The sequence below is a fragment of the Bubalus kerabau genome, chromosome X (genome assembly GCF_029407905.1).
Source record: "Bubalus kerabau isolate K-KA32 ecotype Philippines breed swamp buffalo chromosome X, PCC_UOA_SB_1v2, whole genome shotgun sequence".
NCBI classification, from domain to species: Eukaryota; Metazoa; Chordata; class Mammalia; order Artiodactyla; family Bovidae; genus Bubalus; species Bubalus kerabau.
Genome location: NC_073647.1, coordinates 134,986,404 through 135,004,237, shown reverse-complemented (window position 1 = coordinate 135,004,237; position 17,834 = coordinate 134,986,404). Strand labels below are relative to the sequence as shown.

Below are 17,834 nucleotides of genomic sequence, written 5' to 3'. Positions count from 1 at the left end.
TTCTATTCTCTCTGATTTATTTATTCAGTCACTTATTTATGGCAATATAAACTCATGGATATTTATTTTATATTTTGGGTTATAATCCAATATTAGGTTTGTTTTCCTGCTCATGTTGTTCCATTGCTATTAGTCTTTTTGCTTCTAAGCCCTCTCAGAAGATACAGCTTAGAAAATGTCTGTAATACTAGCCCATCTATGCACATATATATAATTATTTATATATCTGTCCATCTGTATCTATATTATTATTAATAAACTAATATTAATATAATATTATTAACTAAAGTCAATAGTTTACATTAGGATTCACTCTCTGTATTGTACAGGCCTTAAAGATTTTGACAGATACCAATGATATGTATCCACCATTACAGTATCATACAGAAGAGTTTCACTATCCTAACATCCCTCATTCTTTGCTTTTTCCTATCAGAGTCTTGATATACAAATGGGTTTCTTGGAGACAGCATACAGTTGAATCTTTTTTATCTGATCTGACAATTTCTACTTTTAACTGGTGTATTTAGAGTATTCACATTTAAAGTGATTATTGATATACTTTTACTAAAACCTACTATTTGTGTAACTGTTTTCTATTTGTTGCATTTGCTCTTTTCTATATCTTTTGTGTGTGTCTGTGTGTGTGTGTTTTCTCTGGTATTAACTGAGCATTTTATGTGATTTTATTTTAAATAGAATAGTATTCAAATTTATTTAAATTCCTTATCTGGAAATTTCAAATTCTGTAAAGTTAAAACCTAACAAATGTTAACTGGATCAATAGTTACCACTAAACTGTTGTGTTTAACTTCTAACTATTGATGATTGTTGATTCTGAGTGTCAGGTATATTGGGTTCATTTTACTCTTCTCTGTGTGGTTGTATATCATTAATAATTTCCCCAGCGAAAATTTTCATTCTAAATATCATATCTTTATATCACATTTTCTTTCTCCAGTAATCTGTTGATGAGAAATCACTAAACTCATTTTAACAGGTGTGCTGACCTTGATACAGAGACCAGATAATGACATCCCAAGGGAAAAAAAAATTCACTTGAGCTAATCTCACTTACATAGAGGCATCGACTACAGTAAATAAATTTATGGCATATCTAATATAGAAGTGAATAGAGAGGCTGAGTTCAAGAAATGCAAAGCTATTATAACATTACAAAAAATTGTCAACTGGAATTTCTCGACATTAACAGATTAGAGGATAAACTGCATTGGATCATGTCCAGAGGTGTAGAAAAAGCCTTTGAAAAATACTTAACACCACAGTAAAAAACCTTTAGTAAAATAACATTTGAAGAGAATTTTCATTTTCTAAAATCTACAGCAAACTTAGATAAATGTGAAATGTTAGAAGCATCAAAGTCAGGAGAAAGACACAGATGTTATGGTACTATTTCTACTGTTTAAAAGTGGCCTGGAATACATAACTAGAGGAATAAGAATATCAAAATAAATAAGAGGAAGGAATATTGAAAAAAATGAAGTCACTCAGTCATGTCGAATCTTTGCGACCCCATGGTATGTAGCTTGCCAGGCTCCTCCATCCATGGGATTTTCCAGGCAAGAATACTGACGTGGGTTGCCATTTCCTTCTCCAGTGGATCTTCCTGACCCGGGGATCGAACCCAGGTGTCCCACACTGCAGGCAGACTCTTTACCGTCTGAGCCACCAGGGAATCCCCAAAAATGGAGTTCGTTCTGTGGACCATATGGGGAGCTAACCGGCCACTCAGCGTTGAAAAGACTGATAATAAATGGCAACAATATGAGCCTTTAATTAGAAAATCCAAAGGAACCAGTGCACAAAATACTCAAGTGAGTAAGAGACTCCAAAAGCTGTTGTATATAAGATTACTATACCAAAATTAGGAGACTGGCTACACAAAATCAATAGCTAATTAGAATAATTAAATAGAAAATTTAACAGCAGCAGTAATATCCAAAACTTACCTAAAAATAAATTTAACAAAAATGTACACAATTTTTTAGAGGCAACTAAAAAATGTACTGATAGAGAAAAAAATCCCAAATAAATAAAGAAGAACACTAGGTTTATTCATAGGGGAAAGAATACTGTAAATATGCCAATTCTCCTTAAACTATTTACAGATTTACTACTTGCTCTGGAGGGAATTGTGACCCCCCACCCCCGCCCCTAATTCATATGCTGAAGCCCTAACCCACTCTTGTGATTGTATTTGAAAACAGGGTCTTTAAGGAGATTATTAAGGTTAAATGAGGTCATAACAATGGGGCAATAATCCAATTAGGCTGCTGTTCTTAAAGGAAGAGGAAGTGATACTAGATATCACTCTCCTGTGTATTTACAGAGAAGAGTCCCTGTGTTCAGTTCCAGTTCAATTCAGTCACTCAGTTGTATCTGACTCTTGCGACCCCATGGACTGCAGCACGCCAGGCCTCCCTGTCCATCACCAACTCCTGGAGTTTACTCAAACTCATGTCCATTGAGTCAGTGATGCCATCCAACCTGTGAGAACAGCAAAAAGTCAAGAGGAGAGCTCTTACCAGAAACTGGAGTTTGCCAGCACCTCTAACTGGAATTACTAGCCTCCAGAACTGTGAGAAAATAAATTTATGTTATTAAGACACTCAGTCAGTGGTATTTTGTTACAGCAGCCTAAGCATGTTAATACACTGCTCATACGTAGCTTCCAAGATGGCAAGCAGACTTGGGCTGCTGTTTCCTAAACTCAATCCTGGAGAAACTATAAAAACCAGAATGAAAAGAACAATACCAGCAACAAAACAACATAAATGAGAAGCCCCTGGGAGAGACTAAGTCTGTGTTGAACTAGAACCTGAGTGTGGGCAGGTGGGGGCATGCCCTGAAGTTGAGACAGGTCTGTAGCCTGCAAGAGAGGCAGACAACAGGATAGGTTGGAGGAAAGATTTTAAGGTTCAGCCTGTGGTTTCTTTCACTGTGACTTGGGACCATGGATTTCTACTGCTTCACTGAAGGAACCTGAGGCATCTCCTCAGAGCCCACCTGACAGGGTGGCAACCAAAGTTTGGTGTTGTTTTTAACAGTATGAGTCCAGAGGCTGTGCAGTAACCACCTAAAACCTCTTTAGAGGATGAGGACTGATATTTTTTTTAAAAGTTACTATTATGATCAAATATAAAGAATGAATCACACTTAACAAGGGTAGGTATTCTTTCATGAAAAAAATGCATACACACACCCACTTACTAGCAAGGTAAATATATTTCTTAGTATGAATGAAAGTCAAAAAATAAAGTGGCCACACTGGACTGTGCAATGTTAGTAATATAAAAAGATCTGAGTCTCAAGAAAGTAGAACTTTGAGTAGAAGTTTCCCCAAAGTCTACGTATGGCTGGCGAACAAACGGCTATGGGCCAATGTGCTTTTTCTCTTACGGCCTACCATGTGTCCTGGGAACCTGCCTGGCACTGCAACTTACCCGTCTGGTATCTAGCCTGAAAGTGAGAGTGAAGTCGCTCAGTCATGTCTGACTTTCTTTGCCACCCCATGGACTGTAGCCTACTAGGCTCCTCCGTCCGTGGGATTCTCCAGGCAAGAATACTGGAGTGGGTTGCCATTTCCTTCTCCAGGAGATCTTCCCAACCCAGGGATCGAACCCGGGTCTCCCGCATTGCGGGCAGATGCCTTACCATCTAAGCCACCAAGGTATCTAGTCTAGGACTTAGCTATTTTCTGTAAGGTTTGCAGTAGGGAAACAGTTCAGAGTTTTCAGAGAGTTAGTATTACCCAGGAAGCCTTTGAAGAAGCAGCTAAGAGGACACCCTACTCCCTGCCTCCACCTTGAGGAACGATGCAACAATCTCCACCCCCACCCCCACATAGAGAGGGACCCGCACACAGCCTCGTCCCTGCTTTCACTCCTGGGAAGCCCAGGGCAGAGCTGTCAGCAGGAGGTACAGGCTGACTTCCACCTCCAGAGTCTCAGGTCTCTGGAGGGGAGAGGCGAGGCTTAGAATTGTGGGAATACGTCTCCCTAGAACAGAGGTGACATCACAGAACTCCGCTCTGATTTGCCATGCGCAAAGAGGCTCGTGGCATAGCCGTTAGGCCCAACACCCTCTACCTTGAGGTTTCAGGAAGTGAAGCCTTTGATCTGAGGCTAATGGTCTCAGATCAAAAGCGGAAAACATCCCGGACTTTATTTGGAATTTAGGAGAGGAGCCTGAGCAAGGACTAAGGGTACACTAAACCGGGCACACACACTCACTGTCCCTGTGGTCTCCCCTGGGAGGCCCCGGGTCGGGCTGTCAAACTACGGGAGGGACGGGTCTCGGTCTGGTGGAGGGGAGGGGCGGGGCGGAAGTGCTGTGTTGGGGCGGGGGGAGACATGAGTGACAACTGAAAACCCTAATAGTCCAAGACAAAGGGGGTCCCATCAAACCCTGCGCCTGTTGTCAGTTCTGGCAGGCCCCAGTAGGGGTCGCCAGCTAAGGCTTTCCTTCATTTCCTCCTCAGGGACGGGAGGGTCTCAGGGATGGAAGGCCGTTTTTGAAAGCAGTTTAGCTTCAGAGCGGCAGAGGGGAGGATGACCGGGCCCTGCCAACAGTTGACAGGATGATTCTAAATGTGAACTGCGAAGGAGTCTCAGGGGGCAAGCTGATCAGGGAGCCCTGTGGGTTCTAGAGCAGTAACCTCACACAAACCTGCAAAGGTGGTCTTGGTTAAAGCCAGGGAGGAATCTCCCTGTTGAAGGCGCTCACAGCATCTCCTCCCTCCTCCAGGTGTCCTCATTGTCTGTCTTCCTGCCCACACTCCTGCCTGCTGTCCCTGATCTGTGTCATCATGCCTCGGGGGCAAAAGAGTAAGCTCCGTGCCCGTGAGAAACGCCAACAGGCCCGGAGTGAGGCTCAGCATCTCCAAGATGCTCAGGCCTCTGCAGTAGAGGAAGAAGAGTTCCCCTTTTCCCCTACCCCGCCGCTTGGTGGCAATGTCCAGAGCTCTCCTGCTTCCGGGTCAGATAGAAAATCCCAGGGGTCTGGGAGAGCCCCTTCCACTACCACTACTTCTGCAGGTGCTTCATGCACCAGATCTGATGATGGTGCTAAGAGCCAAGATGAAAAACCAAGCACCTCCCAGGCATTACCCAGCACTGAGTTTTCCTGTAGAACGCCTCTAGACGAGAAGGCAATTCTGTTGGTGCAATTTCTGCTGCGCAAGAATAATCTGAGAGAGTCTATTACCAAAGAAGATATGATTAAGCATGTCATTAAAAAGCACAAGAAGCACTTCACTGAGATCCTCAGGAAAGCTTCTGAGCTGATGGTGCTGGCCTTTGGCATTGAGGTGAAGGAAGTCAACCCCACCACTCATTGCTATGCTCTTGTCAGCAAATTTCAGCGCACCAGTGATGGCAGGCTGCAGGGTGAGGAGATCATGCCCAAGACCGGCCTCCTTATGACCATCCTCTGTGTGATCTTCATGAAGGGCAACTGCGCCACTGAGGAGGATGTCTGGGAGGTGCTCAATGTGATGGGGATATATGCTGGAAGGAAGCACTTCATCCATGGGGATCCCAAGAAGCTCATCACCCAAGATCTGGTGCAGGAAAGGTACCTGGAATACCGCCAGGTGCCCAACAGTGATCCTCCACGCTATGAGTTCCTGTGGGGCCCGAGAGCCCATGCTGAAACAAGCAAAATGAAAGTTCTTGAATTCTTGGCCAACATTCATGATACGGTCCCCAGTGCCTTCCCATCCTGGTATGAAGAAGCTTTGAGAGATGAAGAAGAGAGAGCCCGAGCCAGATTTGCAGCCATGCTTCGCACCAGTGCCCTGGCCAATGTGCATTCTGGGGCCAGTGGCCGACGCAGCTTCTCTCACCTGCAGTGAAATCTGAAGCATTGTCCTGAAGTAGTGTGGGCACTTGGAGGGATCACACTGCATAGCATATTTGATAACTTACAGGTTTATCTTTTGTTGTTGAAAGTTTTTAAATGTTGCTTAAAAAATGTTTCAAATGTTGTTTTTTTGAAAAAAAAAAAAAAAAACTTTAGTTCAGAATCTAAATGTATGAATGATATTGGTTACATACTTAATGCTGTTTATGAAATTTAAGAGGAATAGTTTTGCTATTTTGTTAAACAAATTAAAAAAAAAACCTTCCATCTTTTTTAGTGATCTGGAATAAGAAAAGATAGCATTGCAATAGGCATTTTCTTAGAAATGCAAAAGAAATTAGAGGTAAAATAGTTGGGATCAAAAAAAAAAAAATAGAGAAATAAAAGATGGTGAATTCTTGGTTTCCCTTATTCCTTATATTTTCCTGTTCTGTAAAATAAAAGTTATATACCTGAACTTGCTTTGTTTATTCAATAATGTAAGAGAAATAAAATCATACTAAATTGTTCACTGTTGTTTCCCCTTAAACATTAATTGAGCAGTTGCTCTTTGCTCCATGTTAGTATGTATGGAGGTGGGGGGGTGGTTAAGAAAAAGAAGGCTGAGCCTTTTCCCATTTGATTAGAGTCTAGCAGCAGCTATCATATAAGAAAGACAGTGAGGTGGGATGCCTCTAAGACAAAAAAGACAAGTGAAAAGAAGGATGATTGGGGTTGGAGGGGAGGGCCAGATGAGAGCACTCAAGGGTAAATGTCCTGAGACAATACAACCTGGAGCCTTGGAAAAACCTCAAGTTCTTCAATGGGAGGTGATTTTAAGGGGTGGTGGGCCAGAGCGGGTGTGTGAGGGTGGTGAGCAAAGGCCAGATCCTTGGGTCGTGTGTCTCAGAGTTGAGCAATTAAGCCTCGAAAGGAGAACTGCTTTCAGCAGTTACTTTGGGATCATGGATTAACTAGAGAGAAATCTCCACCTAGGGAGGGAATGGAAGGTATCCTGTGCTCCTGTTCCAGTGCCGGAGAATACAATGCACAATCTAGGTGTTTTAGCCACGTCATCACCAAGGAGTTTCTGATAAATCAGGGTGATACTTCCTTGAGGTGGGATGCCAAGAAGTCACTCTGCCCATGTCACACTCTCTGCCCTGGACTGGAAGAAACAGAGTCTGCCTCATTAATAAGGTATTTTGACTGGGTTAATTTGAGTAAAATTTGGCAAGCCCTAAGGGATGGTTTCCCAGGTAGCACTACTGGTAAAGAACCCACCTGCCAATGCAGGAGATGTAAGAGATTCGGGTTCAATCCCTGGGTCAGGAAGATCCCCTGGAGTAGGAAATGGCAGCCCACTCCAGTATTCTTGCCTGGAGAATCCCCATGGATAGAGGAGCCTGGTGGTGTGACCATAGGGTCGCAGAGTAGGACACGACTTAGTACATAGCAAGGCTTGATTTTGGTAGGGGTTCGATGAATGAATGGAGAAGGCAATGGCACCCCACTCCAGTACTCTTGCCTAGAAAACCCCATGGACAGAGAAGCCTGGTGGGCTGCAGTCCATGGGGTCCCTATGAGTCGGGCCAGACTGAGTGACTTCACTTTCACTTTCCACTTTCCTGCATTGGAAAAGGAAATAGCAACCCACTCCAGTGTTCTTGCCTGGAGAATCCCAGGGACAGGGGAGCCTGGTGGGCTGCCGTCTATGGAGTCGCACAGAGTCGGACACGACTGAAGTGACTTTGCAGCAGCAGCAGCAGGTGAATGAAAATGGGGTGATCTGGATCTAAGGCAGCTGGGAGGGAGAGAAGGAGTTAGTTCTTGACACACATTTTAGGAGCTTTGAGTTGCATCCAGATAGGGAAGAGTCCCCAGTAGCCAAATTAAATAATAGAACCTCTATGGGGCATGATCTACTAAGGTATGTTTTCTTATTAAACAGAATTATTGACTGACATGGTATTCAGCATGCCATAGTATTGCATATTTTCAGACATCTCCTGGATTAAAACAACAGCAAAACAAAACAAAATCTCAGCAGGAGGGTTGGTATTATCTGGGGTCAAAAAAAATCATGGCAAAAATTGTCACTCTTTACAGTTCCAATGCACACTAGTCACTGTGCCAGGTGTTTTATATACATTATACACATTCCAACAGTCCTAGAAGACAGAGCTTATCAAACACACTTCAATGAAGAATCTGAGGCTCACAGAATTTGGTAATGTGCTTAGTTCACATTGCTAGTGACAGGGCGAAACTGGAGCTCTGATCTGAATTCCTCCAGAGCTCATATTGTTCCACTCCTCCCGGTCTGAGGCTGGCCTTGTGTCTATTAACTCATTTCTTTTCACATTGCTCCATAATATCTTTCTGGCAGTGAAAAGAAGGATGCTGTGGCCAAAGTACTAAAAGCAGTCTGAAGAAAAGAAGGTGAAAATGAGAATAAAACCCAATTTAAGGGTTGTCTGGGGGCTTGTTTCCCTGGAATCCTCCCACCCCTCGCCCCAGAGTTCCTGGAGAGCTGACCGCCTGGGTCCCAGAATGGGTGTCCGGTCCCAGAACTTTCCCGGTGACAGCGCCCTTCCCTGGGTCTTCCCCGGCGAGCCCTGTGCCCTTGTCTCCAGACTAGAACCTGACTTCCAGCCAACTGTTCTCTGCATCCTCCTCTGGACGCTGGGCTCTGCTTGCAGAGGAACGGACCAGTCAGATGCCCCACCCTGCCTGATTCAGAGGATCCCGACTCTCTGCAGGTTCCTCACCCAAAACACCGGGACCGCAGCTGCCCTTTCTTTCCCCATGAGGGGTCACTTCCGGCAGGGAGGTTCAGACACCTCCTCATCCCCACTGGCTGCCCCCACCACGTTCTCAGTGTTTTCAAATCTGCTGGTGACTAGAGTCTGATTTGGCACAGAAACTACTGATCGTTGGGCTTCGCCGGTGGCTCAGCAGTAAAGAATCTGCCCACAGTGCAGGAGACACGAGGTTCTATCCCCGAGTCCGTAAGATCACTTGGAGGAGGGCTTGGCAACCCACTCCAGTATTCTTGCCTGGAGAATCCCATGGACAGAGGAGCCTGGCGGGCTACGGTCCACTGGGTCGCAAAGAGTCAGACAGTACTGTAGCAACTGAACAGGCACGCAGGCTACTGGTCGTTAGTGTAATAACCCTGAGGTTAGAGAGGAGATTTTCGAAACCACCCTGGCATTTTCAGGAAAATTTTAATGGGCTGAATTATTTGAGACTGTCTGCTGACCACACACACCAATAAATAAGTTTACCTTGGTGGTCAAAACCAAGGCTTCCTCCATAAGAAGCAGATGAGAAAAGATGACAATAATCACGGTGTAAGCAAACATTTACATAGAATTTTTAAAAACTCAGGTGTCCTTCTAGGAGGTAGAAAATTCTTCTGTGGCAGAAGTGTCATCCTTGATAAAAAAATATTCTTGCACTGCCTCTTGTCTCTGCTTGCCCCAGAGGAAAACTCTGATTTTAAGTAATAGTGCAAATGCTCTTATTGCCCCCAAATTCTAAAAGTATGGATAAGTCACAATTCCCCTTCCCTACCACATTCCTCTAAAATTCACCCCTATCCTCAGAAGCAACTACAATAAACATTTTGTGTTGTTTCAAAATTGACTAGACTTTTTCTTACATATGTTATAAAAATACACTGAGTTATTTGATATACATGGACAATAGTGTACATATTGTTCTGCCTCTTGCTCTTGTCACTTACTAAAACGAATGTGGGATCTTTCCCTGAGAGCACATACAGATCCATCTCACCCTTTTAACTACTCACAAGTATTCTTAAGTGTGTATATGCCATAATTAGACATTCTCCCCCTGATGGACACAAAAATTGTTTCCCATTTGTTGCTATGATTAAAAAAACTTGCATGAATTCTTTGGCAAATATGTATGTTCTCTTATAGAAAATACAGAGCCAAGTGCAAGCTGGATTGAATTGGAAGGAAGATGATGATTGTAAATTTTTATTAATATTGCTGATACTCTGTTCAAATAGAGCTGTACTGATTCCTATTCTCACATATTAATGTATGCAGTGTGCACTCTCATGGGAATTTTATTTTATCAACATTTAAATTTTGGTCAAACTTTTGGGTGAAAATATATTGTCTCACAGTTATTTTAATTTCCTTGTTTTCTAAGTAGGTTGAGCAGAAAATTAACTTAATCTCTCATCCATAGAAACTGGGATTTCTTCAGTGATGCCTTGACTACCAGAATTCCTCTGGGCACACTTTAGAATTCTGAAACGTCAATACAATTTTTCTCTTCACTTTGAGAAAGAAGGATTGGATTGGAATGACCAGGTGTCAGGGAATGGGTTCAGACAGAACACTTTCAGCTAGTAAGGAATATTAGAAAGAACCAGAGAAAGAACAGTGATCAGAGTCCATGAGAGGGAATATGAAGTTCAGAGAGGCCAGGATTCCATGACACAAACTGTGTCTAACTTGTCTACAGTGGCCGTAAACATTTTAGACAAGGGGCCTCTTGTTCCAACTTAAGCTTTCCTCAGAAATCCAGTCCGTGATTTGATGGCAGTTAGGATGTTGTATGGTAGCCATTATTATGGGACTACACTCATGATCTTCCTACAGCTTACATCTGTCCGAAACCCTACTGAATCACTTTGGGTGTTCAGAGAGGACTGTCCCTCTGGCTATTCAAGATTTAAGTCTCCCAGCCTTGTTTGCCTTCAAGTAGTTGTTCAGCTCACTGCTTTCCAGGATTTTTTTTTTTTAACTCCCCTGGTAGTTGCACTTTGACCAGCCACATGGAGTACTTCCCTTTTCATGAGCAGATTAATGTTCAGTGAAAGACCCAAGGGGACCTTCTACGGATTTCTGGAGGATTAACTCCACCCAGCTCTCTTCTCTCCAACAGTTTGCCCTGCAAATTTCAGTGGTTTTCCTATTTCCAAACTCTGCTCACTCTGTCCTTAGTTCAGTCCACTGTGCTCTGTTGTGGCTTATCCTCCTTGTATTACAGTCTAGACACTGCCTCTAGGTAGAAATACAGGGTCATTTGGAGAGCCTCTCTCATCTGTTTTCCTACTTTTGGGGATCATAATCCTGTGCTGTTTTACAGTTACCTCAAATAGTCTGCCTATTTTAAAAGTTGTTTATAGCAACTAATGTGGAAGTCCTCCTAAATGTTTTTATAATGGCAACTTGAAAAAATGTTTTAAAAGAGCCTCTCAATGACAGTGAAAGAGAAGAGTGAAAAAGTTGGCTTAAAACTCAACATTCAGAAAACTAAGATCATGGCATCCAGTCCCATCACTTCACGGCAAATATATGGGGAAACAATGGAAACAGTGAGAGATTTTATTTTCTTGGGCTCCAAAATCACTGCAGATGGTGACTGCAGCCATGTCACCATGGCTTTAAGTGACACTTGCTCCTTGGAGAAAAGCTATGAACAACCTAGACAGCATATTAAAAAGCAGAGACATTACTTTTCCAACAAAGGTCCGTCTAGTCAAAGCTATGGTTTTTCCAGTAGTCATATACGGATGTGAGAGTTAAACTATAAAGAAAGTGGAGTGCCGAAGAATTGATGCTTTTGAACTGTGGTGTTGGAGAAGACTCTTGAGAGTCCTTTGGACTGCAAAGAGATCCAACCAGTCCATCCTAAAGGAAATCAGTCCTGAATATTCATCCAAAAGGACTGATGCTGAAGCTGAAACTCCAATACTTTGGCCACCTGATACAAAGAACTGACTCTTTGGAAAAGACCCTGATGCTGGGAAAGATTGAAGGCGGGAGGAGAAGGGGACAACAGAGGATGAGATGGTTGTATGGCATCACCTACACGATGGACATGAGTTTGAGTAAGCTCCAGGAGTTGGTGATGGACAGGGAAGCCTGGTGTGCTGCAGTCCATGGGATCACAAAGAGTCGGACATGAACTGAGCAACTGAACTGAACTTTGAGACTTATAGAAAAGTTGCCAAAATAGTACAGTTTCAATATATCCCTCACCCAGGCTCATCCAAGGTTAACATCTTAGGTAACATCATACATGTGCTAGAACAAGAAAATTAACATTGTGTTAACAGCATTAAGCAAATTAACTACCCCGTTTAAACTTCATAATTTTTTCCACTATTATCCTTTTAAAAATCCTAATCAGTGCTCTATAGTGCATTTAGTTGTTATTTCTCCCTGGACTGCTACAATCTACAATAGTTCTTCAGTCTTTCCTTGTTTTTCATGACACTCTCAGCCTTGAAGAGTATTTTATGGAATGTCCATCACTTTAGGCCTATTTGGTATCTTCTCATTACTAGACTGAGGTCACAGTTCCTTGGAAAGAGAACCACAGAAATTCTGCTGTTACTTTCAACAGTACACCGTATCACAGGGTTCCTGATTTCAATACACATTATTACTGGTGACACTGACCTTGATCACTTGGTCAAGGTGGTCTTTGCTGGGCATTTCCACTGTAAAGTTACTATGATATCTCCTGTAGTCAACAAATATGTTGGAGGGAGATGCTTTGAGACAGTGCAAATACGTTCTCTTCTCAAACAGACTGATTCTAGCACCTGTTAGTAGACTAATTGTTGTTGTTTAGTCACTAAGTCTTATCTGACTCTTTTGTGACCCCGTGGACTGTAGCCCACACCTCTGTTCATGGGATTAAGTATGAAATAATCACAACTGTGATATATGGCTAATAGTGTCTTCCATTCCCTTCTTTAAATGCTTATTAATCGCAACTCTACTATGAGGAGGAACAGTCATGTTTCTTCCACTTATTATTTAATTAAGTATTTATATCATTATGGACTCAGAAATTTTTTCTATTCTTTGGGTTATAATCCAGTACTACAATTATTTATTTTGTTGCTCAAAGATTTGGGCATTAAGAGGTCCTTTTCCTAATAGTTCATTCTTTCAACAATCCTCCCTTCCTCATATCTTTTGAGAACATTCTTTTTTTTTTTCCTGTTTACACAAGGTATTCCAAGCTAATTTTGATTTTTTCCATCTCAGCCCTGAAAGAACTACCTCTCCAAGGATCCTTAGTTCCTTTTAAAGAAGAATGATGCTTAAAAAAAAAAAAACACAAGATCTTGTCACTAAGTATGCTAATTACTACTGGAATGCCATTGTTTGTAGGTCTTCTCAGCAGCCAGGACTGGGGAATATTTGTGCATTAACTCATGTATATATACATATCTATCTGAAGGAGATCAGCCCTGGGATTTCTTTGCAAGGAATGATGCTAAAGCTGAAACTCCAGTACTTTGGCCACCTCATGCGAAGAGTTGACTCATTGGAAAAGACTCTGATGCTGGGAGGGATTGGGGGCAGGAGGAGAAGGGGACGACAGAAGATGAGATGGCTGGATGGCATCACCAACTCGATGGACATGAGTCTGAGTGAACTCCAGGAGTTAGTGATGGACAGGGAGGCCTGGCTTGCTGCGATTCATGGGGTCACAAAGAGTCAGACACGACTGAGCGACTGAACTGAACTGAACTCATCTCTATACCTGTGTGTATTTAATGAGTTTATACTAATACTTCAAATTCCAATTTAATACCATATGAATCATTTTAATCTCCCCAGTTTAACTGTAATTTCTTTCTCTAATTGTAATAAATCTTAGTTTTATTTTTAACAACTTATTTATCTGTTCAAGTCTAGTATTCACATAAATTAGCTGCAGAATGTCTTATCAATGCCTCTATAAGGAACATATTTACTAACTATATAACATTTGTGCACAGTTCTTTTTGTTTTTATCCTTTTAGCATTCAGTCAAGCTACCATTTTCTAAAGTTACCTGGGTTCGTTCTTTTCCCCTTACCTTCTGTATAGTTGTGTTTTTGATTTTTATCATAGGTAGTTTCATTTGTTAGTGTTTGTATCTCATGTTGGGTTTCCCCCACATCCTGATTGGTTTTAAATATCCATTTATTAATGGCAGCATTTCTTAACCAAGTATTTATTGGTATTTATTAATTCTTTACCAAAAGACATAATCACACATACAGTCAATGGCCTCATAATATCCATATCAGCTGGCCATGATCATAAGGATGTGCCAAAAATATTCATTCCAATATTTAAATTAGAAAAATCTCTTTGTCTTGTGCATTCCAGGGATACTTGGTTTATTCAGGTAAATGCCTCATATTTATTCACTTTTTCCCACATACTAATTCACATACAACAGTTAAAATATTTTACGTTGCTGCACATATCAGGACTCAACCTGATCTTCTGCACTGGGCTTAATTCTTAAAAGCAAGAAATGTATATGTCTCTATATGGCCATTAAAACCAGCTGAGGAACTACTATTTGTCATGATGTTGATGATGGGTCCTTTATTGCTTGTGTCTTTTTTTATTACTGTTGCCAAGTAACTGAAAAACTCAGGCAGCATTGCTGAGGATAAGACCTTTCCCTATTAAGAAGAAAAAGATGACAGCCTGCTGTGTGAACAATAGGGAAACTACCCTTATCATTCCCAGCGCAAACACTTCATCACTAGGGGAGCATCTTTACCAAAAAAAAAAGAAAAGAAAAAAAAAAACTCTTTGAAAATTTTCTGTTCACTAACATGAAAGTTTTAGAGCTTCACAGAAAAAAAAAAATAGTATGTTAACTGGCAGGAAAAAGAAATGGAGATAAATTCCAGAAAGTGTACTACACATCTGTCTATACCAAATAGTTGGTATCTTAAAACTTCACATTAGGAAAGATAGAAGTAGTTATTACTATCACACAGCATCTTGCCCTACTTAATTTCAGCAGAATAAGCCTCCACCCACTGTGTTGTAGAGAAGGATAAAGAGTCTCAAGTCAGATCAAAGGCCAAGTTGTGATTATTGTGAAAAGAAGAGAAGAGGATTGCATACTCTTTTTTTAGCTATCTATTCTCTCAAGATATAATTTCCCATTTGAAATATTTGCTGCATGAATGTCAAAAAAGTATCAGATGGTAAAACAGTATCTGTGAAAAATAGCCTTTAAAAATGGAGGCCCATGGAAGCACAGTTACTAAGCTCTTTCAAAACATATCTTAATACTCCACAGTGATTCTTTCAAAAAAAAATTACAGACTTAAACTCTCATCTGACATTTAATCCCTTTTTTATAAATAAGAATTAATTTTTTTCATATAACACGGAAATGTAGAAAATTCATGCTTTTAGATTTATCTTCATGACTTGGATTTATTAAAAGTTAGAGATTAATCTTGCTCTATCCTTCAAGAGACAATATGATGCATATGTTTAACTATATTATAAACAGCAATACTATAGGAATTTTAATATGTATAGCAAAATTGATGTGTTCTTCTTTAAAGTACATATTCACCTTTAAATGTTTCCATGTGCTAAAAAATACTGACATCTTTATTCATACAGCCTTTCCCAGGAAGAGTTAAATTCTCCCTTTTCCATTCCCTCTGAAGAGGCAGTTGAATACCATATGTTGGTTTATTATCAAACAATTAAACAAATATATAATATTGTATTTCCAAAAGTAACCCAAACTACTTATTGTAGGTATGATGAATAGAAATTCATTCTCCCCTTCTTCTCAATATCTAAGTGCATATTCTTTTATATAAATTACATATTAAAATATACAAATAAAAGTCTTAAAAAGTTCTAACCTCAAATAAACAAAAACAAAATTTTTTTTTGGCCATACCACATGTAGCATGTGGGATCTTAATTTCCTGACCAGATATCAAATTCATGCTCCCTGCTGTGGGAATATAGAATCTTAACCACTGACCTGCCAAGGCAATCCCCCAAATAAATCCAGTATTAAGACCAGTTCAGTTGAGTTCAGTTCAGTCGCTCAGTCATGTCTGACTCTTTGCAACCCCATGGACTGCAGCACATCAGGCTTCCCTGTCCATCACCAACTTCTGGAGCTTACTCAAACTCATGTCTATCATGCTGGTGATGCCATCCAACCATCTCATCCTCTGTCGTCTCCTTCTCCTCCTGCCTTCAATCTTTCCCAGCATCAGGGTCTTTTCCAATGAATCAGTTCTTCACATCAGGTGGCCAAAGTATCGGAGTTTCAGCTTTAGCATCAGTCCGTCCAATGAATATTCAGGACTGATTTCCTTTAGGATAAACTGGTTTTATGTCCTTGCAGTCCAAGGGATTCTCAAGAATCTTCTCCAACACCACAGTTCAAAAGCATCAATTCTTTGGCACTCAGCTTTGTTTATAGTCCAACTCATGGTTATTAAGACCAGTAACAAAACACATTCAAGTCACATTATCAAAGATAAGTAGAATAAATGAACTTATATTCATCTCTGATCCAATATTTCATTTCCCCAAGCCTATGTTTCAAATCAAGAACTGGAATTTTTAAAAAGTATTTTATTGTGGTATGGCTGACATACAAAAACTTGTGTATATTTCATGTATACAACGTAATAAGTGTATAATTCTCCAGGCCAGAATACTGGAGTGGGTAGCTGTTCCCTTCTCCAGGGGATCTTCCCCAACCCAGGGATTGAACCCAGGTCTCCAGCATTGCAGGCGGGTTCTTTACCATCTGAGCTACCAGAGAAGCTTAATAAGTGTAGAGATAAGTATATATCCATGAAACCATCACCACAATTCATGCCATAAAGCTATCCATCACCTCCAAAAGTTTCCTACTGCCTTTTTATTTATAATAATTATTGTGATAAAACAGTTAACATAAGATTTACCCTTTAGCAAATTTATAAGTATACAATACAGTATTTTTAACTATGCTGTACAGCAGATCTCTAGGTCCTTTTCATCTTATATAAAGAAAACTTTGTGCCCTCTGACTAATAGCTCTCAGTTTCCTTCTCCCTCCAGGCCCTGGCAGCCATCATTCTTTTCTCTGCTTCTGTGAGTTTGACTATATTAGATTCCTCTTATAAGCAGTATCATGTAGTATTTGTCTTCTATATCTGGCTTATTTAACTTAGCATAATGTCCCCCAGATCCATCCATGTTGTCACAAATGGCAGAATTTCCTTCTTTTTAAAACCCGAATAGGGGCTTCCCTGGTGGCTCAGTGGTAAAGAATCCACCTGCCAATGCAGTGGACACAGGTTTGATCTCTGGCCTGGGAAGATCCCACATGCTGCAGAGCAACTAAACCTGTGTGCCACAACAATTGAGCCTGTGTTCTAGAGCCCAGGAGCCACAAATACTGAGCCCACACAGTACACTACTGAAGCTTGCACACGTAGAGCCTGTGCTCTACAACAAGACAGGAAACCACAATGAGAAGCCCGAGCACCACAGCAAAGAGTAGCCCCCACTTGCTGCAACTAGAGAAAGCCCATGCATAGCAACAAGGAGACACCAGAGACAGAAAGGAAAATAAATAAATAAATCTTTTAAAACCCTGAATAATATACCATTTTATGTGTATATCACATGTTTCAAACCATGAACCTGAAAACAGATTCTCCCTCACTGAAGTAAGGATATCTGTTAGACCTATTTAAAATTTTGTAAATCATGTGCTAGTATATACACTATGCACTAGTATTGTTTCCCTTATTAACACTAGTGTTTTTTTCCCCTTAAACTGTATCTTGCTATTAAATAAATGATACCCTATTGCAGGAATGGATATCATTCAGTTGGAGCATCCAGTAGAGTGTATGCAAGTTTTTGTAGATACTGATGTACTATACAGTGTTCCTCCATGGGAGGAATTCAGTGCCTTTCATTGTATTTTTAAAAAGAGTCAGTTATTCCAAGATAGTTGAGAACTTCTTTTCTAATAGCTATCATACTACTGGAATTTTAAGTTAAACTCTAAAATTTATTAATTTTACTTTGTTAATGGCTCTGTAAGCAGAAGTTGTCATTTGTATATAGTTAGGACAATTGATAAAGAGGCAGAAAGGGTTAAGTGTAAAGAAACATTTGATTTTGGAT

At 40.8% G+C, this 17,834-nt stretch overlaps 1 protein-coding gene across 1 annotated transcript; it reads left to right on the top strand.

The window, feature by feature from the left end:
- The first annotated feature begins 4,692 nt into the window (after positions 1-4,692).
- Positions 4,693-6,311, top strand: LOC129638970 (melanoma-associated antigen B10-like). Its single transcript, XM_055563750.1, has one exon. It carries the CDS (start codon positions 4,829-4,831, stop codon positions 5,873-5,875), a length of 1,047 nt encoding a protein of 348 aa, XP_055419725.1. The 5' UTR covers positions 4,693-4,828; the 3' UTR covers positions 5,876-6,311.
- The last annotated feature ends 11,523 nt before the right edge of the window (positions 6,312-17,834 follow it).